Source organism: Balaenoptera acutorostrata, unplaced genomic scaffold, assembly GCF_949987535.1.
Source record: "Balaenoptera acutorostrata unplaced genomic scaffold, mBalAcu1.1 scaffold_538, whole genome shotgun sequence".
In the NCBI taxonomy this organism is placed as follows: Eukaryota; Metazoa; Chordata; class Mammalia; order Artiodactyla; family Balaenopteridae; genus Balaenoptera; species Balaenoptera acutorostrata.
This window is the reverse complement of record NW_026646712.1, coordinates 98,706-121,104: the sequence shown is the minus strand read 5'-3', so window position 1 is coordinate 121,104 and position 22,399 is coordinate 98,706. Positions and strand designations below refer to the sequence as shown.

Genomic DNA, 22,399 nt, shown 5'->3' with positions numbered 1-22,399 from the left:
GCTTTTCTGTTCTTGCTTTTACGATTCTGTCTTTATCTTCTGAAAATTTCATTATAGTGTGTCTATGTGTAGATCTCTTTGGATTAATCTTCTTTGGAAGTTTTTGGGCTTCCTCGATCTGGGTATCTCTTTCTTTCCCCACATTAGGGAAGTTTTTAGCATTATTTCTTTGAATATGCTTTCTGCCCTTTCTTTCCTTCTCTTTCTTGAAGACCTGTAACGCATATATTGATCCACTTACTGGTGTCCCTTATGTGATCTTCACATTTTTCTGTTCTTCTTTCTTTTTGCTCTTTTGATTAGATGACTTCCACTGCCTTGTCTGATTCTTTCTTCCATTTGGCCTAGTCTGCTTGTGAAGCCCTGTATTGAATTTTTCGGTTCATTTATTCTTGAAATCTATGATTTCTGTTTCGTACTTCTTAATATTTTCTGTCTCTTTGTTGAAACTCACACTTTGTTCATGCTTTATTCTCCTGACGTCAGTAAGCATCTTTATTACGATTATTTTGAACTCCCTGTTGGGTAATTCACTTATATCCACTTCGTTAAGGTCAGCTCCTAGAGATCTGTTTATTTGTTTGAAACATCCCCGTTTCTTTACTTTCTTTGACTCTCTGTGTTGGTTTTTGTATAAAACAGCCACTTTTCCCAGTTTTGACAGATTGGCCTTGTGTAGGATATGAACCTCCTTAATCAGCCTGGCCTGGTTGTTGAAATCATTGTCTTTGTGCTTAGTGACTTCCAGTAGTTGAGGGTGTTCCAAGACCCATCAGTGTCCTCAAAGATGTGGTTAATGCTCATATGCCTGTGTAGGCTTCTGGACAACTGCCAGTTGCCTGCTGCTTTAACTCCCTGATGCAGGTGAATTGGAAGCCCAGTTATCAGGCAGGAGTTGGAAAAGTCAGAATATGACATATGCCGGGTAGCCCCTATGAAGAAGAATCCAGAGCTGGAAGAGTTTTTTCTTCCTCACTCTGTGCTGAGCCAAGGGAAATAGTTGCTCTGAATGCTTCTCTGTCCAAGTAAAACAGCCTTTGTTTTTAGTGGTCCCAGGGACTCATGAAGGCTGAGCCCTTTCAGCTCCCAGAGCTAGGTGAATTGGGGGCTAGTCCCTTAGGTGGCAGTTGAAAACTGGTGTGCTAGAGGTGTGGACAAGCTCCTTTCAGGAGAGAAGATACAAATTTGGTCTTACTTGGAGCTGGGAGAGATAGCAGGGGACATGTCCACCAGGTTTACCAGGCTCACAAAAGGATCCCAGTGAGCTTCCACATGCTGACTAACTGGAAGCCAGAACCACAGGCAGCAGCTAGGAAAATATACAACTTCCTTCCAGGGAGAAACTGGGAGATGGGCATTATTTTGTCATCTCCCTCCATGCTGGGTCTGGGTGTATAGCTACAGGGAATCCTCATGCATCCATTTAAAAACTGCTTCTTTGTTTGCTATAGTACTGTGGTGCTCAGGAATGCAAGCCCAGTTGACTTTCAGAGGCAGGTTATTTTGGGGTCCATCCCTCAGGTGGCAGTTTTAAAAGTCAGGGTTCTAAATGTGTAGACAAGCTCCCTCCAGGGACATGCAGGAGATTTGGCTTTATTGTTGAAGGAAGCTGGGGGGAGAGAGCAGGGTAAGTACCCACTGGCTCTTTGGGGCTCTAGGCAGGATTCCAGTCAGCTGAAATGCAAGCTGATTAGAAGCTGGGCCCTCAGACAGTAGCTGGGAAAGTATGTAGTCCAACACCCTCCAGGAAGAAATTGGGAGATAAGCATTTGTGTGTGTTCCCTCTGCTCTGAGCTTGGGGAGATAGCCAGAGGGAGTGCTCAAGCACCTTGTAAAAACTGCTTATTTGTTTGCTCTAATACCATGGGACTTGTGAAGGGAAGCCCGTTTGGCTCTCAGAGCTAGATGATTTGGGGGCCCATCCCTCAGGCGGCAGCCTTAAAATTTGGGACATTAGAAATGTGGTGCAAACAGTGCGCTAATTGGGAAGAGGCTAGGAGTTGGTGGTTTCAGAAAGATTATAAGGCGCTGTTCTTGGGTGGGGTTTATAGTAAGAGTGTGTCTCATCCTTTCCTACACATTTCCTTGTGGGTATTTTCTCAGTTTCCCAATGTGTAGGAGTCACTAAAGTTAGTTTCTTGATATCTTTCAGAGGGAATTGATCTGTGTGTAGCTGTATATTCAGTGCATCCATGGAAGGAGGGAAATTCAGGAGTCTCTTCTGTGTCCATCTTGAGGTACCTGTTGATCTTTTCTAATAACCGACTCCTGGTTTCATTGACTTTCCATATTGTTTTTCTGTTTTGTTTATGTATGCTGTAATATTTATTATTTTTCCCACCTGCTGGCCTTGGGTTAAGTTTTTTCTACTTCCTTAAGGAAGATGTTCGGTTGTGGATATGAGATCTTTATTCTTTTTTAAATGTAAGCCTTTACAGGTATAAATTTCCCTCTCATCACTGCTTGTGCTCCATCCCGTAAGTTTTGGTATTTTGTATTTTTTTTCTTTGGTCTCAAGGTATTTTGTAGTTTCTCTTGTAATTTCTTCCTCGACCCATTGGTTGTTTAAAAGCGTGCTGTTTAATTTCCACATGTTTGTGAATTTTCGTTTCCCTTGTGTTACTGATTTCCACTTTTATTCCGTTGTGATAGAAAAAGATTCATTGTGTGATTGCAATAGTTTTAATTTTTATTAAGAATTGTTTTGTGGCCTAACATATGGCCTATTCTGGAAATGTTACATGTACACTTGAGAAAAATCTATAATTTACTGTCTTTGGGTAGAGAGCTGTGTATATATGTGTGTGTTAGGTCCATTTGGTTGATACTGTTGTTTAAGTCTTCTGTTTCCTTCCTGATCTTCTGTGTGGTTGTTCTCTCCCATTTCTGAATGAAGGCTATCAAAGTCTCCAACTCATTACTGTTTCTCCCTTCCATCAATGTTTGTTTCATCTGTTAAGGAGCTCTGTGTTTTAGTGTGGGTCTATTTGATTTCACCCTACAGTTCGTTTAACTTGTATTTTTATATCCAAGTATTTCACAGCTTGGGAAGTTTTTGTCCATTATTCCTTCAGACGAGGTTTCCGCTGTTTTCTCACTCTTTTTTCTTCCTGGATTCCCATAATGTCTTCTTTTTTGGATTCCCATAATTCCATTAGGGTCTGTTCACGTTTCTTCATTCATTTTCCTTTTTGCTCTGAGAACTAATAATTTCAAGTGATTTGTCTTCAACTTTGCTGATGCCTTCCTCTGCCTGTTGCAGTCTGCTTTTGAACCCCTCTTGTGAAATATTCAATTTACACTTTTAGCTCCACATTTGCTTTTTTAAAATAAATTGTCTCTTTGTTGATATTCTCACTTTGTTGATATATCACCTTCCTGACTTCCTAGGCAGTTGTTTTCAAGAGTTCATCTAGCAACTCTGAAGCCTGTGTTTCTTTTTTTTTTTTTTTAATTAATTTATTTATTTATGGTTGTGGTGGGTCTTCGTTTCTGTGCGAGGGCTTTCTCTAGTTGTGGCAAGTGGGGACCACTCTTCATCGCGGTGCACGGGCCTCTCACTGTCGCGGCCTCTCCTGTCGCGGAGCACAGGCTCCAGACGCGCAGGCTCAGTAATTGTGGCTCACGGGCCCAGCTGTTCTGCGGCATGTGGGATCTTCCCAGACCAGGGCTCGAACCCGTGTCCCCTGCATTAGCAGGCAGATTCTCAACCACTGCGCCACCATGGAAGCCCCTGAAGCCTGTGTTTCTTTAGTGTCACTTTCTAGAGATTTATTATGTTCCTTTGAATGGGCCACATTTCCCTGTTTTTTCTGTATTTTGTGAGTTTTTGTCAAAAATTGCATATTGAAAAAAACAGCCACCTCTCCCAGCCTTGTAGACTGGATACTTGCAGAGGAAAACCTTCACTAATCAGCCTGGTGTAAAGACTTAAGGTCGTCTCAGATCTTTTATGAGGATGTGCCTTCACTGGGCCTGTGTGTAAAGCCCAGCTTCAAGCCCCTAATTCTGCCACACACACAGCTGTTTTTAATTGTTTCATTTCTCCAAGAGCCTCACCCCTGGCTTCTTGGCCCTTAAATGTTCTGTTGTATTCCTCTGTCAATAATCTCTGCCCTCCAGGTGTGTGCAGGTCTACAGTTGCCATGAAGTTTTCATGGGCCATTGAATCCATCATTGCTTTCACAGCCACCAATCTGATATACAAAATATTCCACTATTCCTATCTCAGCTCTGAGTCATGTGAGACAGAAATCAGACTCTCAGACATTGCCTGGCATGCCACACATTGCAATCAAGTTGCACTCTTTTACTTTTCTCCCAATGGAGGACCAGTAATTGGGCAGCTTTCACTCTACTGCACCATATTGAGCCAGGAATGGGTTAGGATAAGAGTGAGCAAAAATGTCACGAAATTTGCTCTCATTTTGAGAGTGACTCTTTCTTTACTGGGCATTCACTTTGTTGCTGCAGATTACTGGCTGGTTTCTAGAGCTCCCACAAAGCTATTTGTATTCTATTGTTTAGTTCAGAGTTTTCATGGGGTTACATACCTGGAGCTTCCTATTCTGCCATCTTACCTATATCACTGCTGTCTTTCATTTTTGGAAGATGGTTTTACCAGATATAGAATTCTTGGTTAACAGTGTTTTTCTTTCAACACGTGAATATGAAATCCACCAGCCTTCTCCCTTGACGCTTTCAAAATTCTCTTTGTTGTTAGTTTTTGCAATTTTAATATAGTGTTTTTGTGTAGATCTCCTGTTGGAGTTCATTGAGTTTCTTGGATAGGTACTTTCATGTATTTTATCATATTTGAGGAGTTTGGGACAATTATCTCTTCAAATATTTTCCCTGACTTTCTATCCCTTTCTCTCCATGTGGGATTCCTATTATGGATATGTTGTCATACTTGATGATGTCTTGTAGGTCTTTTACGTTCTGCTCGTTATTCTTCACTCTTTCCTCTTTCCACCCCTCAGAGTGGATAGTCTCAATCAGTTCTTCTTCAAATGTGCCAATTCTTTATTCTGCCTGCTTAAATCTGCTAATGAATCCCCCTAATTACTTTCTTATTTCAGTTGTGGCACTTTTCAACTCTAGAATATATATTTGATTCCTTTTTGTAATTTCTTTCTCTTTATTAGTATTCATCGCTTGGTGAGGCACCATTTTCCTGATTTCCTTTAGTTCTTTGTCCAAAATTTCATTTAGTTCTATGGGAATATTTAAGAGAGTGATTTAAAGTCTTTTTATGCCTGGACAATGTGTATATGTGTATGTCCACATTGTGTGGACAATATGTATGTATATATACACACACACACAGACACATATATATAAATATATATATATATGTATATATACATTTTTTTCCTCATTCATGGATCATACTTTGTTGTTTATTTTCATACCTCATAACTCTTTGTTGAAAATTTATATGTTAAATAACATAAAGTAGAAATTCCGGAAATCAGATTCTCCCTTCCCATCAGGATTTTCTGTTACAGCTGTTTGTTGCTGTTGGTGGTGGTGATGGTGGTGGTGGTGGTATTGCTCCTGTTTGTTGAAATCTAGATTGCATTTGGGAAGATGTAATGGTTGTTACAGGTTGGAAGGAAGCTTTATGATATGAGAAGCCTATACCATTTTTTTGTGACTTTATTTTAAATTAATATAAAATGGTGTTGGTTTTTTTTGGATGTATTTTTATGTTCCATGCTACTAACGTTTAGGATTCAAACATTTGACAAAAGTGTATTTAGGACTTTTCATAAGTATTTGATTGAGAGTATTCAGTGGTGATATTTTGTTTCTTGTATATACATGGGTCTCTTTCTGGGCTCTCTATTTTGTTCCGTTGGTCTATATGTTTGTATTTAACCCAGTACTATTCTGTTTTAATTACTGTAGCTTGGTAATATGTTTTGAAAGCAGGAAGTGTGATCCCTTGAGCTTTATTCTTCGAAAGATTGTTTTGGCTATTTGGGCTCTTTTGTGGTTCCCTATGAATTTTTGGATTGCTTTTTCTATTTCTGTATTGAACACCATTGGGATTTTAATAGGGACTTCATTGAATCTGTGGACCACTATGGTAGTATGTACATTCTAAAAATAGTAACCATGAACATGGGATGTCTTTCCATATTATCAGTGTCTTCTTTAATTTTCCTCATCATTGTTTACACTTTTCAGTGTACAGGTCTTTCACCTCTAGTTAAGTTTACTTCTAAGTATTGTATTCTTTGTACTGAAGTTGATAATGGGTTTGTTTTCTTAATTTACTTTTCAGATTTTCAGTAATCTTAGTTGTAATTTTTTCCCTTTCATTACTTTAAATATGTCCTGCCACTCTCTTCTGGCTTGCAGAGTTTCTGCTGAAAGATCAGCTGTTAACCTTATGGGGATTCCCTTGTATGTTATTTGTTGCTTTTCCCTTGCTGCTTTTAATATATTTTCTTTGTATTTAGTTTTTGTTAGTTTGATTAATACGTGTCTCAGCATGTTTCTCCTTGGGTTTATCCTGTATGGGACTCTCTGCACTTCCTTGCCTTGATTGACTCTTTCCTTTCCCATGTTAGGGAAGTTTTCAACTATAATCTCTTCAAATATTTTCTTCTGAAAATATTTCTTTTTCTTTTTCTCTTCTTTTTCTGGGACCTTTATAATTCGAATGTTGGTGCGTTTAATGTTTTCCCAGAGCTCTCTGAGACTATCCGCAATTCTTTTTATTCTTTTTTTTTTATTCTGCTCTGTGACAGATATTTCTACTATTTTATCTTCCAGGTCACTTATCCGTTCTTCTGCCTCAGTTATTCTGGTATTGATTCCTTCTAGAGAATTTTTAATTTCATTTATTGTGTTGTTCATCATTGTTTGCTCCTGAGTTCTTCTAGGTTCTTGTTTAAACGTTTCTTGTATTTTCTCTATTCTATTTCCAAGATTTTGGATATCTTTACTATCATTACTCTGAATTGTTTTTCAGTTACACTGCCTATATCCTCTTCATTTTGTACTTTACGCTTTCATCTCCTGCATATTTCTCTGTCTTCTCATTTTGTTTAACTTACCGTGTTTAGGGTCTCCTTTTCACGGGCTGTAGATTCGTAGTTCCCATTGTTTTTGATGTCTGCCCCTAGTGGCTAAGGTTGGTTCAGTGGGTTGTGTAGGTTTCCTGGTGGAGGGGACTGGTGCCTGTGTTCTGGTGGATAAGGCTGGATCTTGTCTTTCTGGTGGGCAGGGCCACGTCTGGTGGTGTTTTGGGGTGTCTGTGAACTCAGTATGATTTTAGGCAGCCTCTCTCCTAATGGGTGGGGTTGTGTTCCTGTCTTGCTAGTTGTTTGGCATGGGGCGTCCAGCACTTGAGCTTGCCGGCCATTGGGTGGAGCTGGGTCTTAGAATTGAGACAGAAGCTCTGGGAGAGCTCTCGCTGATTTATATTACGTGGGTCTGGGAGGCCTCGGGTGGAGCAATGTCCTGAAATCGGCTCTCCCACCTCGGAGGCTTAGGCCTGACACCAGGCAGGAGCACCAAGACCCGGTCAGCCACATGGCTCAGAAGGAAAGGGAGAAAAAAAGAAAGAAAAAATAAATAAAATTAAGTAATTAAAATAAAAAATATATAAAAAGAATAAGAGAGCACCTGAATCAATAAACAAATCCACCAATGATAACAAGCGCTAAAAACTAAACTAAGATAAATATAAAAATCAGAAACAAATCAGTCGCAGACAGCAAAACCCAAGTGTACAGTTGCTTCCAAAGTCCACCTCATCAATTTGGGACAATTTGTTGTCTATTCAGGTATACCACAAATGCAGGGTACATCAAGTTGATTGTGGGCATTTAATCTGGTGCTCCTGAGGCTGCATGGAGAAATTTCCCTTTCTCTTCTTTGTTTGCACAGCTCCTGGGGTTCAGCTTTGGTTTTGGTCCCATCTCCGCATGTAGATCACCCTCAGGCATCTGTTCCCCACCCAGACAGGAGGGGTTAAAGCAGCGGCTGATTAGGCCACTCTTGCTCACTCAGGCTGGTGGGAAGGAGGGGTATGGTAGTCATAACTGGAATGTGGGGTGAGCCTCTGGTAGCAGAGGCTGGCATGACATTGTACTAACCTGAGGCATGCCGTGTGTTCTCCCAGGGAAGTTGTCCCTGGATCAAGGGACTTTGGCAGTGGTGGGCTCCACAGGCTCTCAGGGTTGGGGGCGTGTGTTGATAGTGACCTGTGCTTGCACATAGGATTCTTGGTGGCAGCAGCATCAGTGTTAGCATTTCATGCCTGTCTCTGGGGTTCGAGCTGATAGCCACAGCTCGCTCCCGTCTCTGGAACTTGCTTAGGCAGTGCTCTGCCTTCTGTGGGCACACAGGGAAGGAACCTCTCTCCTCGTGCACCCCGAAACAATGGTCTCTTGCCTCTTCGGCAGGTCCAGACTTTTTTTCCTGTCTCCCTCCCAGCTAGCGGTGGTGCACCAGCCCCCTTCAGGCTGTGTTCACACAGCCAACCCCAGTCCTCTCCCTGGGATCTGACCTCTGAAGCTGGAGCCTCAGCTCCCAGCCCCCACCTGCCCTGGTGGGTGAGCAGACAAGCCTCTCAGGCTGGTGAGTGCTGGTCAGCACTGATCCACTGTGCGGGAATCTCTCCGCTTTGCCCTCAGCACCTCTGTTGCTGTGCTCTCCTCCGTGGCTCCGAAGTTTCCCCCGCCCATCCCCTGTCTCTGCCAGTGAAGGGGCTTCCTAGTGCGTGGAAACTTTTCCTCCTTCACAGCTCTCTCCCAGAGGTGCAGGTCCCGTCCCTATTCTTTTGTCTCTGTTTTTTCTTTTTTCTTTTGCTCTACCCAGGTATCTGGGGATTTTCTTGCCTTTTGGGAAATCTGAGGTCTTCTGCCAGCGTTCAGTAGATGTTCTGTAGGGGTTGTTCCACATGTAGATGTAGTTTTGATATATTTGTGGGTAGGAAGTTGATCTCCACCTCTTACTCCTCCGCCATCTTGAAGGTCCCCCCCGATCTTGGCTTCTTTGTACAAACAATTTTTTTTCCTCCAGCTGCTTTTAATATTTTATATTTATCACTGGTTTTGATCAATTTGTTTGTGATGTGCCTTAGTGTAGCTTTATGTTTCTTATACTTGAGATCACTAAGCTTCATGGATGTATGGATTTACAGTTTGAAAAACTTTCACTCATTATTTCTTTCAATTTTCTCCCCTACTCCCTCACACTCCTGTAAGAACTCCAATTACATATTTATCTGACCACTTGAAATTGTTGTACCATTTGCTGTTCATTGCTAATTTTTCCTCTGTTTTTTTCCTGTCTTTTCTGTAGAAATGTATAATGTGCTGTTTAATCCCATCCATTTTATTTTTTATATCAAGCATTGTAGTTTTTATCTACATCTAGAAGTTCAATTTGAATCTTTTGTTTTATCTCTCATGCTTGTACTTAACTTTTTGAATCTATGGAATACAGGGATAATGACTGTATGGAATACAGTGCTAATGACTGTATTAATACCCTTCTAACACCTGTGTCAGATTAGCAACAATTTAAAAAAAAATTTTTTTCCAGACATGCCATGTGGCTTGTGGGATTTTAGTTCCTGACCAGGGATCGAACCCAGGTCCTCCGCAGGGAGAGCATGGAGTCCCAACAACTGGTCTACCAGGGAATTCCCAGATTAGCAACAGTTTTAACTGATTTATTTTGTTCCTCATGGGTCCCATTTTCTTGTTAAATCTGGTCATTTTTAATTGGATTCCAGACTTGCTGGGTGGTGGATATTTTGTAGACATATAAATATTCTTGAGCTTGGTTCTGAGATGTATTTCTGTCATTTGTAACCTGTTTGATCTTTTTGTGTTTTGCCATTAAGATTCGTTAAGTGAGATGAGAGGAAGGCTCATCTTTGGTCTATCTTATACTGAACCAAGGGCCAGCCATGACCAAGCACCTCCACCTAAGGGAGCAGCACCAATTTCGTCAGGACTTTCTGCCAGGTAGGGACATACTCCCTTGCTCTCTTGCTGTGACTCCATCTAATAGGCTCCCCACACCAACCCTGAACACAAACCCAAGAGCAGAGTAGAGGGATTTTTATTTCTTTTTCCCTGCTGTCAATCCGGCATCTGGAAGAACAGGTGTCACACGACAGGTTATAAGAATTACAAAGAATAAATAATAAATACACAGAAAAGATATTTTATATATATTATGTATATAGTATATGATTATATATACTTTATCTCTATTATTAATCTTTATGTTAAAGTCTATTATGACTTATTTAATATAGCTCCACCAGACTTTTTGTGCTCATTATGTTTAATTCATTATAAGGTGTATAGGTTTGCTAGGTCTGCCATAACAACAAAGTGTAGACTGGGTGTTTAAGCAAGAGAAATGTATTTTCTTACAGTTTGAGAGGCTAGAAGTTCATAATCAAGGTGTCAGTAAATTGGTTTCTTCTGTGGCATCTCTGCTTGGCTTGCAGATGGTCTCAAGCCAAGGAGAGATGAAATATATTTGACATATAACATTGAAATATATTTGACATATTTTAATTGAAATATATTTCAATTTTAATTGAAATATATGACATATAATATTGTGTAAATTTAAGGTGTAAAACATGTTGATTTGGTAGATTTAGGTATCGTAATATGATTGCCATTGTAGTGACAATTAGCACCTTGATCATGTCATGTAATTATCATTTCTTTTTGGTGATTGTGATAATTAAGATCTAGTCTTTTAGCAAGTTTGATGACTATAATACAATACTGTTGTTTATATTCACTATATCGTGCTTTAGATCTCTGGGACTTTTTTAGTGTTGCCCTCTTATTGTGTCTTCATATGGTCTTTCTTCTGTATGTATGCATTCCTTGTGTCTCCTTGTGTAGCCAAAGCTTCTTATAAGAACACCAGGTAGAATGGATTAGAGCTTACCTTCACAGCCTCATTTTAATGTAATTACTTCTTGGAAGGCTCTAACTCTGAATATAGTTACATTCTAAGGTACTCAGGGTTAGGGCTTCAACATATTGATTTGAGGGGTTGGGCACAATTCAGCCCATAATAGAAGTACAAATAATGATAAATGTTGAAAATCAGTGGCTTGTCATTATGTGCATGAATATCCAAGATCATTAACATTAAAACTAGTTGAAAAAATAAATCAGAGAATAAAGCAAAAAACATTGTTACTATATCAAAACCAACAACTTTCCCATGTGCAAATAAATACATATTATACCATATGTGAAAATGTTTCATTTACTATAAGAATCCAATTGAAAGAACTGAATCAATGTTTGCCTATATGTATATCTATATATAGAAAACTATTAAACTACATAAGGGATCTAAAGGAGAGTGAGATATACAGTGGCCAGAAGTATATTATTGGCAGACTGGATAATGTCATTATTTTACCATTGTAACAATATTATGTCTCACTTCAATTCATAAGTATGATGCTAATCAGAACCTCAGCATGATTATTTTTAGAGATTTGGCCCTAGAAAGTTATACTGTTTCTCTTGATGAAGAGCTTGTGAGAATAGCTAGGGAAATTCTGAAAATTGAGTCAAAAGATATGATTATCATAGTTAAATCTATAAGAAAGCTAAAGTAATGAACACATTGTGTAAATGGTGCATTGATAGATAGACCAAGGGAACAACAACAACAAAACTCTATCAATAGATCCAAATATATAATGGAATTTTATATGTAATATAAGTTGGTTTTCAGAATAATACAAAGGACTCTGGTCTCAGAACCTATTTGTATAAAAAATTTGGAACTTGTAACTCTCACACATACAGTAAGAAAATGCCCAATGGAAATATGTAGATGTAAATCATCTATTCGATTAGCCTCTGTAATAACTATTTATCAAAGAACAGTGAAATCCTGTATTGGAATAGGGATGAGGGGAGTGGAACTCTCATGTAATGTGACCCAAATGCCCTTCTTGACCAAACTTCAGTCAGGTTCCTCTAAACCCTCTTTTAGACTAAGCCTTGACCTTAGCATTCCATATCCATCCCATCCTTGACAGGGGTACACAGTCCAGTTTTAGCAAGAATCCTGCTAAGTCAGTTTAGATAGAATCTTCATCCTTGAGCCTCATCCCTCACCTTTGACATCTAAGCACTTGGCCTCTCTTTAGCAAGAATCTCGTTAGGTCAGGTTAGTAAGAATCCCTTTACTTTTGAAGTCTCCTTCTAGTCATTTTCCATCCACATATTCCCTCACTTTGCTCATCAGCTATAAGTCCCCAGCTTTCTTTGCTGTATTTGGAGTTAAGTCTGATCTCTCTGCCCTATTGTAATTTTCTTGAAAAAAGTCTTACTGTTTTACTAAGTGTCAGAAAGGCTTTTTCTTTCACAAATCCTAGTGGGAGTATAAATTAGCATAGCTTCTTTGATGGCCTATTGTTAACATCTACCAACTTTTACGTATCTATTTTAATTTAGCAATTGTATATTTTGGAATTTGTATTGCAGAAATAATGCAAATATGCAAAGAAGTATAGACACAAATATTTACTGCATATTTACAATAATGAAATTTGGAAACAAACTAAACATCCATGTAAAAGGTTTTTATTAAGTAAATCATATACCCCTCCAATAAAATATCATGCAGCCAAGAAAAAGTATGATGTATGTATGGTCAGGCCACTCAAAATGCCTGTTCTCTTGCTCTTTGTACATCTCCTGCTTGACCAGTGCTTGCTTCACCTACACCCTACTCAGAAGAGTAACCTTCCTGCATACTTGCCCCATGCCCCAGCCAATGACTGTTCTAGCTTTAGAGCAGAACATCGCCACGCTGATAGCTTATCAAAGGGACGGTGAGAATCATGTAGCTCTGTTGGTTTCCCTGGTAACTGATGAACCAATCTGAGGTCAATTCCCCCTATAACTGGTATCTTCCCCCCAACCCCTGCTAGGGAAGACTACTGCCACGTCCTTCCTGTGGTCTGCTGCACAGGGTGGGATGTCACTCAAGGACCACACTTCAGACATGTAAGATCCTCCATCCATTAAATCGTTGATGTCTCTGTCGCTGATTTTGGGCTCTTTTTTCATTCTTTCAAGCCTCTGTGTTGCAGCCCAACTATGTAGTTTTAAATAATTTGACTTGATAATATGACTACACTTTAATTGAGTCAAAATGAGTTGTAAATAAGTGGAAAAAAGAAAAGCTCCTATTTGAAAAATGTATTTGTGTAGTGGACTGCACTGAGTAAAGTTGAGGCTAATGAACATTGGCTCCATTTGGGAAGGAGATGCAGAGTGGAAATTTCCTCCAATAATCCCATCAAGCACTATGCTTTTGATTAAACTGACCCTGTGTTTTTGTATAATTTAAAACAAAATGTTGAAATATATTTATATACAATAAAGAACACAGAAAATATTCCATCAAGTGTTGAAGGAATAATGATTTTTCAACAGCCTTGCTCAGGTCAGAATTGGAGGTGTATGAACAAAAAATTTGCAAACAATATTGAGTATTTTGCTAGGCCTATGTCATGAGGAGGGCCATCTGGTTTGCATAAAACAAACATGGTATGGCTGTCAGTTCATTATACTTTCATATTTACCTTTAACGTTAGGAGTTCATGGATTTTTACATAGGAAATGATTGCCAAATGCCAGTTTATGTACCTGATGCACAGTGAGGCCAAACAAACAAAATCGTCGAAGTTTGGAGCAGGTAAAGATTTATTGCAAAGACCAAGCAAGGAGAACTGGTAGCTCGTGCTCAAAAGACCTGAACTCCTGGATGATTTTTGTGGAAGAGTTTTTATAGTAAAAATTTGGGGCGAAGCCTATAGGATGTGTGACTTTTGTTGGTAATGAGGTGACTGGGTGGTGTTTAGGAATATTGTACTCAATCTGAAGTTACCATCCTCCAGCAGAGTGGGAGTTTTAGATCCTGCACATATTGTTATGCATAACAAGACACATACATAGATATTGCTATGTATATCCCTTGAGGAGGAAACAGGTCCCCGTTTTATAGCTACCCTATTGTTTTTGACTGCCCCTCCTTTGCTTCTGTATTTTCTCTTCTTCCTTATTAGTAACTGTCTGAATCTGTCCTTTGCAACTCAGCGACAACAGTCTAGGAGCTGAAACCTTTTTCCTCCAAAGAAGCAGAGGACAGGGAAAGGCTTTTGTATCCAGAAAGGCCCTGCAGCATCCTGCTTGGTTTGAAAATTGCAATAAATGAAAAAAGAAGTCTGTTCCATTATGACTAAACCAGTGAACTCACTCTTGAGAAAATATGCTATTTGTCCTTCACAAAGGATGCCCCCTTGATGCCAAGTAGGTTAATTAATGCAGAGACGGAAAATTCTATTCCATTAGGAGGATATTTTCTCGGGACTATCAGGATCTAGCAATTTGGAGAATATGATTTCAGCTACGAGCTTTCCTAGTTTAGCCCTGGGACCCAGGTATACAGATGGCCTAAGAGCCACAGTGTGGACATGATCTTGGAGAGGCAGCAGTGAGTGGTGGCATGAAGTGAGATCTTAATTCCCTGCCCAGGAATTGAACCTGGGCAGCCTGGATGAAAACCAGGAATCCTAGCCACCACACCCCCGGCTCTTGCCCCCAGTGAAAAATGCATTGCTCACGGAGGCAAAAACTGTAAAAACAGGTACAAAGTTTATTATTAGAGACATAGCACACAGAGAAACAGTTTGTTTAGTTAAGACAGAAGCAAGGCAGAGATGCACATCTGGATAGAGAGGGTGTGGGCGTCCCCCCTAATGAGGAGAAGCGCAGTAAAAAGGTGGTTAAATCATTTATACAGGGCAGTTCTTCTGGGTCTTTGTGTACCTTTGGCCAATTATCTGGTTTCTTCTTCTACACCTGACCTGCCCTAGGACCCTCCCCAATATGCCTGTGCAACTTTTTTCCAAGATGGATTTCAGCCCAGAGGCCTATGAGACGGCCTTAGCATCACACATTCTGGGGTGGTGTGCCCTCCTTTTTGACCCCCAAGGAATCTTTCTGCACATGTGCAGTGTCTCCCTTGCCCCAAGGATGGGAAATATATGACCTCTTGATCCTTGACTCAAACAAGGGTTAGCCCCTCTCTATTCCTGCCATGACTGTTATCTTAAGGTGTTCACGGGAGACAAAGCCTGGGTATTTACCCTGTTTCTGCAGTTACTTCCATTTCAGAGAGCAAACAGGAGGCTGATTTTAAATGTCTAAACTGAAGCCCATCTATCTCCTGTCTCAGCAAATGTAAACAGGAGACTAAGTTGTAAGTGTCGGAAGCCCACTTTTTCCTGCCCCATGAAATGTAAACGGGAGGTTAGTTGTGAATGCCTGGCTTGGGGCCCCTCTATCTCCTGCCTCAGACACACACCCAGTCAGGGGTCTCAGGGCACCCAGGACCCTGGGATAAGCATTTCCCCCCGTATTTCTACTCTGAAGTACTAAATTGATTGCTTGGTTCACAGTCAACCCAGGGTGCAGGGGGCCAAGGGAAATGTAGTCTTTCTCCCTCTTACTGTCTTCCTGGTCTTTAGCGGCTTCCTCTGCGCATGTGCAACGTAGGGCCCGCCTCACCCCTTCCGCTTTCATGCGCCTCGAGGTGAGAAGAACCTGGAGCTTTGGTCGTGGCAGGTGCAGGGCTTGCGTGGCCTGAAGCTTCGCTGAGAGCGGCGTTCTTGTGGCGGGGGCAGAAGCGGGACGTCGCGGGACGTCTCGGGCCGTCCTCTGGCCCAGGCGGGACTGCAGTGCCCGGGTCTGGCCTGGACCTCCGCCCTGGGAAGGTGGGTGGGGCGATCCCGGTTCGGGCCTTGTGGTCTCGGGGGCCGGTGGAGCTGAGACCCGTTAGGAGAGGGGACGGTGCGTGTGGGGACGGAATGCCCGGCCCCGCCCGCATCTGACGGGGGGACGCCGGGGCGGACAGTGGGAGGGAAAGCGCGGTGGTCACGCTGGCCGTGAGCGGGCCAGAAAGCGCGGGCGGAGGGTGTGCTGGGCAGCCCTGCTCTGGAGCGGGAGAGACCCGGTCAGTTACAGCCGTGTCACCTGTACTGTGGGCGGGAGAAGTAACCTGGGGGCGAGTCAGGTCTGCAAAGGAGGCTATGAATAATGCCTGCTTCATGGCGTTGTTCTGAGAAATCTGTATGGGTCGTTTGGAAAAAGAGCCAAGTGCCAGGTACTAACCGTCGAAAAAGTGATAATGTTGTTATTTAGAAGGCACTTTGTTCTTTTCATTGGGTGGTTTACATAAGCCTCCCAATTATCTCGTGATAACGGTATGAGCATCTGCATTAGACACACGTTAAGCAAAAAGCAAATCTGAGTCTCAGGTTGGTGAGGTGGTCCTGAGTTTGAGAGGGCCGGTGACTTCTCCAGGCTTAACCGGATTGTGACAGAGCCAGGAGTCGAACAGTCGTTCATACTGTTCAGTCAATCAAAAGAAACTTATCAAGAGTCCCTTTTGAGAAACTTCAGCCCACTAGAAAGTAGTAAGTTTTAACACTTTGCCATAAAGCACCGCATCCTTTTTATTGGGCAGTCTGTGGATTCTCTAACTCAAGGGGTAAACAGTTTTGCTAGGAAAATAGATAAAGGATGCAGCCTGTGTCTCTTTTTTTTACTGTTAATTTTAATGAAGTAGTGTCATCCTTTGCTGTACTTCAATCATCTGTTTTTCCATTTTTGTTTGTATTTAATTAAATCAATTTAAATCAATAGACAAAATTATTTTTACCAAATGAGAGTGGTAGGTTTAAGCCCCGTGATCATTTCAAACTGGTAGATGGACAGATGGTGTTTCCACAGGATCTTTCCCTTGCCATTTCAAGGGCTGAAGGGATGCTGTAGGGAGGCTGCTTCTCAGCTGGGCTGCTGATGTGATTGGGAGGTGAATGAATGTAGGAACTGTAAAGCAGGCCAGGTGTCCTGACAGTGTCCTTTTTCTGTCCCCCCAGCTGAATCTTCAGTCCTCTGCACCTTCCTAAACGCTACAGAAGATGAACATATCTGAGGTCAGCTCTCTATTCATTTCCCACTTTGTGGTGTGATGGATTTAACTCTTGATTTCAGATTGCTCTCAGCCTGTTTTATACATTCTTTATCAATGTTAGTTATTTTCCTTTTATGATTAGTTTGCTAAGATTTTACTTGAGTCAGGAATGTACACTCTTGAGTTATATTGAATACCTTTTTGTATGTATTGTAGTAAAGGTATAGCTTATTTTCTTTAATCTGCAAATTTTCGAGGTAGCTGAAATGGATTTTAGAATGGTAACTTACTCTTGAATTCTTGCATGGATGCTACTTGCTAATGGGTTCTAGTTTTTTGGTTTTGATTTTACATACTAAATAGTGTGATTTGTAAATAAGCATATTTTTTTATCTCTTTCTATCTCTGTGCACTTTAATTTCTTTTTCAGTCAGGCTGGGATTTAATGTGAAAGAATTCATTTATTCACTGCTAAGTATGATGTTAGTCATATGCCTTAAATAGCTTCTCATTGTCAGATCTTTTCTTTTCCTCCTATTCCTAGTGCTATAAAATTAGTGTCATTTCTTCCTTAAAAATTCACTCTAGAATTCACTACAGAAACAATGTGGACCTGAAGTTTACTTTGTCAGAATTTTTTTTTTTAAATAACAATTTTATTGAGGTACAATTCTTGTACCAAAAATTCACCCTTTTAATTTGTGCAGTGCAGTGCTTTTTTTAAACTATGTTCACAGAGATGTGGAATTATCACCACTATTTAATTTTAGAATAATTTCATCACCCTCAAAAGAAACCCTGTACTCTTTAGTAGTCACTCTCCATTCCTGCTCCCAAGCTCCTAGGAACTACTAATCTACTCCGTGTCTTTAGAGATTTGCTTATTTTGGAGGTTTCCTATAAATGGAATCACAAAATATGTACCCTTTGGTGAATGGCTTCTTTCATTTAGCATGACCTTTTTAAGGTTCATCACTGTTGTAATACGCATCAGTAATCCAGTTCAGTTTCTGGCCAAGCTAATATTTAGTTGTATGGATATATCACATTTTGTTTATCAGTTTATCAGTTGATAGACATTTGTTGTTTCTGTTTTGACTGTTATGGCTGTTTTGACTGTTATGAGCAGTTGTGTAAACATTTTTGTGTGTACCCAGTTTTCCAATCTACTTTGTATATACTTAGAATGGAATTACTGGGCGATAAGGTAACTGTTCAACAAATTTAGAAACTGCCAGAACAATTTTCCAAGGCAGTGGAACTATTTTACCACCCCATCAGCAATGAATGAGGGTTACAGTTTTCCCACAACTACCATTAGTCATTGTTATTGTCTGTCTTTTTTTTAAAAGCCCTCCTGGTGAATGTGAAGTGGGATTTTATTATGGTCATGATTTGCATCTCCCTAATGTTGAGCATCTTTTCGTGTTCTAATTTTTTATTGGCTGTTTGTATATATTCCTTGGAGAAATGTCTGTTCACATTCATTCTCCGTTAATAAATTGGGTTATTTGTCATTTCGTTGTTGACTTGTAAGATTTCTTATATGATTTGGGTACAAGCCTCTTTATCAGTTAAATTTTTGTAAATATTTTCTCCCATTTTGTGGGTTGCTTTCACTTTCTTCATGGAGTTCTTTGAAGCACAGAAATTTTTTATTTTGATAATATCCAGTTGGTCTATTTTTCTTTTGTTTGTTTTTGTCAAATCTAAGAAAACTTTGCCTAACCGGAAATCAAAAATATTTATTCCTCTTTTTTCCCTACATTTTTTACAATTTTAGTCTTTCCATTTAGGTCTGTTACTCATTTTGAGTTAATTTTTATAGAAGGTGTGAGGCAGAGGTACAACTTCATTCTTTTGCATGTGAATATTCAGGTGTTCCAAAACCATTTATTGAAAAGAGTATTATTTTTCTGATTGAATTGTGGCACCCTTGTTGAAATTCAATTGTCCATAAATGTAAGGGTTTATTTCTGGCCTCTCAATTGTATTCCATTGTACTTTTAAGGTTTTTTTATTCTTATGATGTCTGTTCTTATACCTTAGTAGCATAGTATGATATTGTGATTTATAAGAAAGACATATTTGGTCTTCATCCCTGTTCCTGGCACAGAGTTCCTAAAACCCTTGCAAATTCCTAAGTAATAAGAGAGATTAAGTTGTCTTTTGTTATTCATAACAAGCCACTTCAACCATGCTTGAATTCATGTTAATGAGGAGACCTTTGGAACCCCCCCTGAGGATGTAGGCTTGTTGCCAGGGATACCAATTAAGTCATTAGAGGGTTGTGACTTGAAGGCACACCCCTTGACCTCTAGGGAGGTGGGGGGGAGCTGGAGGTTCACTTAATCACTAATAGCAATTATTCCTACATAATGAAGCCTCCATAAAAATCTCTGAACTATGGAGAGCTTTGGACAGATTTGATGTTGGTGAACACGTGGAGGTGCTGGGAGGGTTATGCTCCTGGAGAGGGCATAGAAGACTGCTCTTTGCAGCTTTTTCCTCTGGCTATTTCTGAGTTGTATACTTTGTAATAAACCTGGCAATCTAGTAAGTAAACTATTTTCCTGAGTTCTGTGAGCCATTCTAGCAAATTAACTGAACCTGAGGATGAAGCTGTCCCATTTATAGCAAGTTGGTCACAAGCACAGGTGGCAATCTGGACCTGTAATTGGCATCTGAAGTGTAAGGAGGGGCAGTCCTGTTGAGCTGAACTTCTAACTGGTAAGATCTGTTGTGGAGTCCAGGTAGGTAGAGTCAGGCCTGAATTGAATTGTAGGACACCCTGCTGGTGTTGCAGAATTGTTTGGTAATGTGAAAAACCTCTACACATTCAGTGACCAGCAGTGAAGTAGTATTGAGATACAGAAGTATTCTGTGACTAGAGTGTTACAGTAATACAGGGGAAAAACAGGAGTGTTTTCTGTAAACATAGAGTAATCGAAATTGAAAGGTGAGAGCCCTCTAACTTTTCTTTATCAAGATTATTTTAGCTATCCTGGGTAACTCACATTTCCATATGAATTTTAAGATTAGTTTGTCAATTTCTGTAAAAGAATAGAGCCGTGATTTTGATAGGGGTTGGGTTGAATCTGTAGCTCGATTTCTGGAGTATTGCCATCTTGACAATACTAACTTTTCTGATCCTTGAATATGAGGTATGTGTCTTTCCATTTATTTAGGTCTTTTATTTTAAATTTTTTTATGTTTTACTATCATAACTGCCACTTTATTGTTGTGTATTTCTATAAACATATGAAAATGTGAACTTTATATTTGTTTTTATTTGAACTTTTTATTTTATACTGGAGTACAGTTGATTAACAATGTTGTGTTAGTGTCAGGTGTACAGCAAAGTGATTCAGTTATACTTATACATGTATCTATTCTTTTTCAAAATCTTTTCCCATTTAGGTTGTTACATAATATTGAGCAGAGTTCTGTGCTGTAGAATAGGTCCTTGTTGGTTATCCATTTTTAATATAGCAGTGTGTATAGGGAGTTTGGGACTGACATATTTAGGTCTTTGAAAATTTACTTCAATGACACTTTGTTGCTTTAAGTGGGTAAGTTTTATACTTTTGTTGGATTGATTCTAAGTATTTTATTCTGTTTGATGCTATTGTAAGTGGAATTGTTTTCTTTATTTCATTTTCGGCTTGTTCATTGCTAGTGTATAGAAATACGACTGATTTTTACATATTTATCTTGTATTCTGCAACCTTGGTTAACATGGTTATTAGCTTTATTTATTTAGTTTTTGGATTCCTTAGGATTTTCTGTACTCTGGTTTAACTTGCCCTTCCTTTTCTTGCTTTTTTATGATAAAATTTAAGCTCATGAATTGAGGCTTTGTTTTTCTTTTTCAATGTAGGCGTAAGGCTCTGTATTTTCCTTTGAAAACTGCTTTAGCTGCATCACACAATTTTTTTTTTTTTTTGGCCGTACCATGCAGCATGTGGGATCTTACTTTCCTGACCAGGGATTGAACCTGCACCCCCTGCAGTGGAAGCTCGGAGTCTTAATCACTGGACAGCCAGGGATGTCCCTGCACACACAGATTTTGATGTTGTGTTTCTATTTTCATTTAGTCCAAGATACTTTTTTAAGTGTCCTGTGACTTTTTTTTTTTAATATTTATTTATTTATTATTTTTGGCTGCCTCAGGTCTTAGTTGCGGCATGCAGAATCTTTCGTGTGGTGTGTGGGCTTCTCTCTAGTTGTGGTGCGTGGGCTCAGTAGTTGAGGTGTGTGGGCATAGTTGTCCCATGGCATGTGGTATCTTAGTTCCCCGACCAGGGATCAAACTCGCATCCCCTGCGTTGTAAGGCGGGTTCTTAACCACTGGACTGCCAAGGAACTCCCATCCTGTGACTTCCTTTTGTGTGTGTGTGTGTGTCATTTTTAAGAAAAATTTTATTTTATTTATTTTTTCATACAGCAGATTCTTAATAGTCATCAATTTTATACACATCAGTGTATACATGTCAATCCCAATCACCCAATTCATCACACCACCGCCCCAACACCCCCGCTGCTTTCCCCCCTTGGTGTCCATACGTTTGTTCTCTACATCTGTGTCTCAATTTCTGCCCTGCAAACCAGTTCATCTGTAGCACTTTTCTAGGTTCCACATATATGCATTAATATACGTTATTTGTTTTTCTCTTTCTGACTTACTTCACTCTGTATGACAGTCTCTAGATCCATACACGTCTCAACAAATGACCCAATTTCGTTCCTTTTTCTGGCTGAGTAATATTCCATTGTATATATGTACCATATCTTCTTTATGCATTTGTCTGTCGATGGACATTTAGGTTGCTTCCATGACCTGGCTATTGTAAATAGTGCTGCAATGAACATTCGGGTGCATGTGTCTTTTTGGATTATGGTTTTCTCTGGGTATATGCCCAGGAGTGGGATTGCTGGATCATATGGTAATTCTATTTTTAGTTTTTAAGGAACCTCCATACTGTTCTCCATAGTGGCTGTATCAATTTACATTCCCACCAACAGTGCAAGAGGGTTCCCTTTTCTCCACACCCTCTCCAGCATTTGTTGTTTGTAGATTTTCTGATGATGCCCATTCCAGCTGGTGTGAGGTGATACCTCATTGTAGTTTTGATTTGCATTTCTCTAATAATGAATGATGTTGAGCAGCTTTTCATGTGCTTATTGGCCATCTGTGTGTCTTCTTTGGAGAAATGTCTAATTAGGTCTTCTGCCTATTTTTGGATTGGGTTGTTTGTTTTCTTAATATTGAGCTGCATGAGCTGTTTATATATTTTGGAGATTAATCCTTTGTCTGTTGATTCCTTTGCAAATATTTTCTCCCATTCTGAGGGTTGTCTTTTCATCTTGTTTATGGTTTCCTTTG

The 22,399-nt window shown here is 39.9% G+C and overlaps 1 protein-coding gene across 1 annotated transcript in view; it reads left to right on the top strand.

The window, feature by feature from the left end:
• LOC130707016 (serine/threonine-protein kinase MRCK alpha-like) overlaps nucleotides 1-9,999 on the top strand; it is a 63,271-nt gene extending 53,272 nt beyond the window's left edge. Inside the window, exon 12 of the mRNA XM_057539647.1 lies at nucleotides 9,872-9,999. Coding sequence (XP_057395630.1) covers nucleotides 9,872-9,999 — 128 coding nt within the window. The remainder of the gene's footprint in view (nucleotides 1-9,871) is intronic.
• The last annotated feature ends 12,400 nt before the right edge of the window (nucleotides 10,000-22,399 follow it).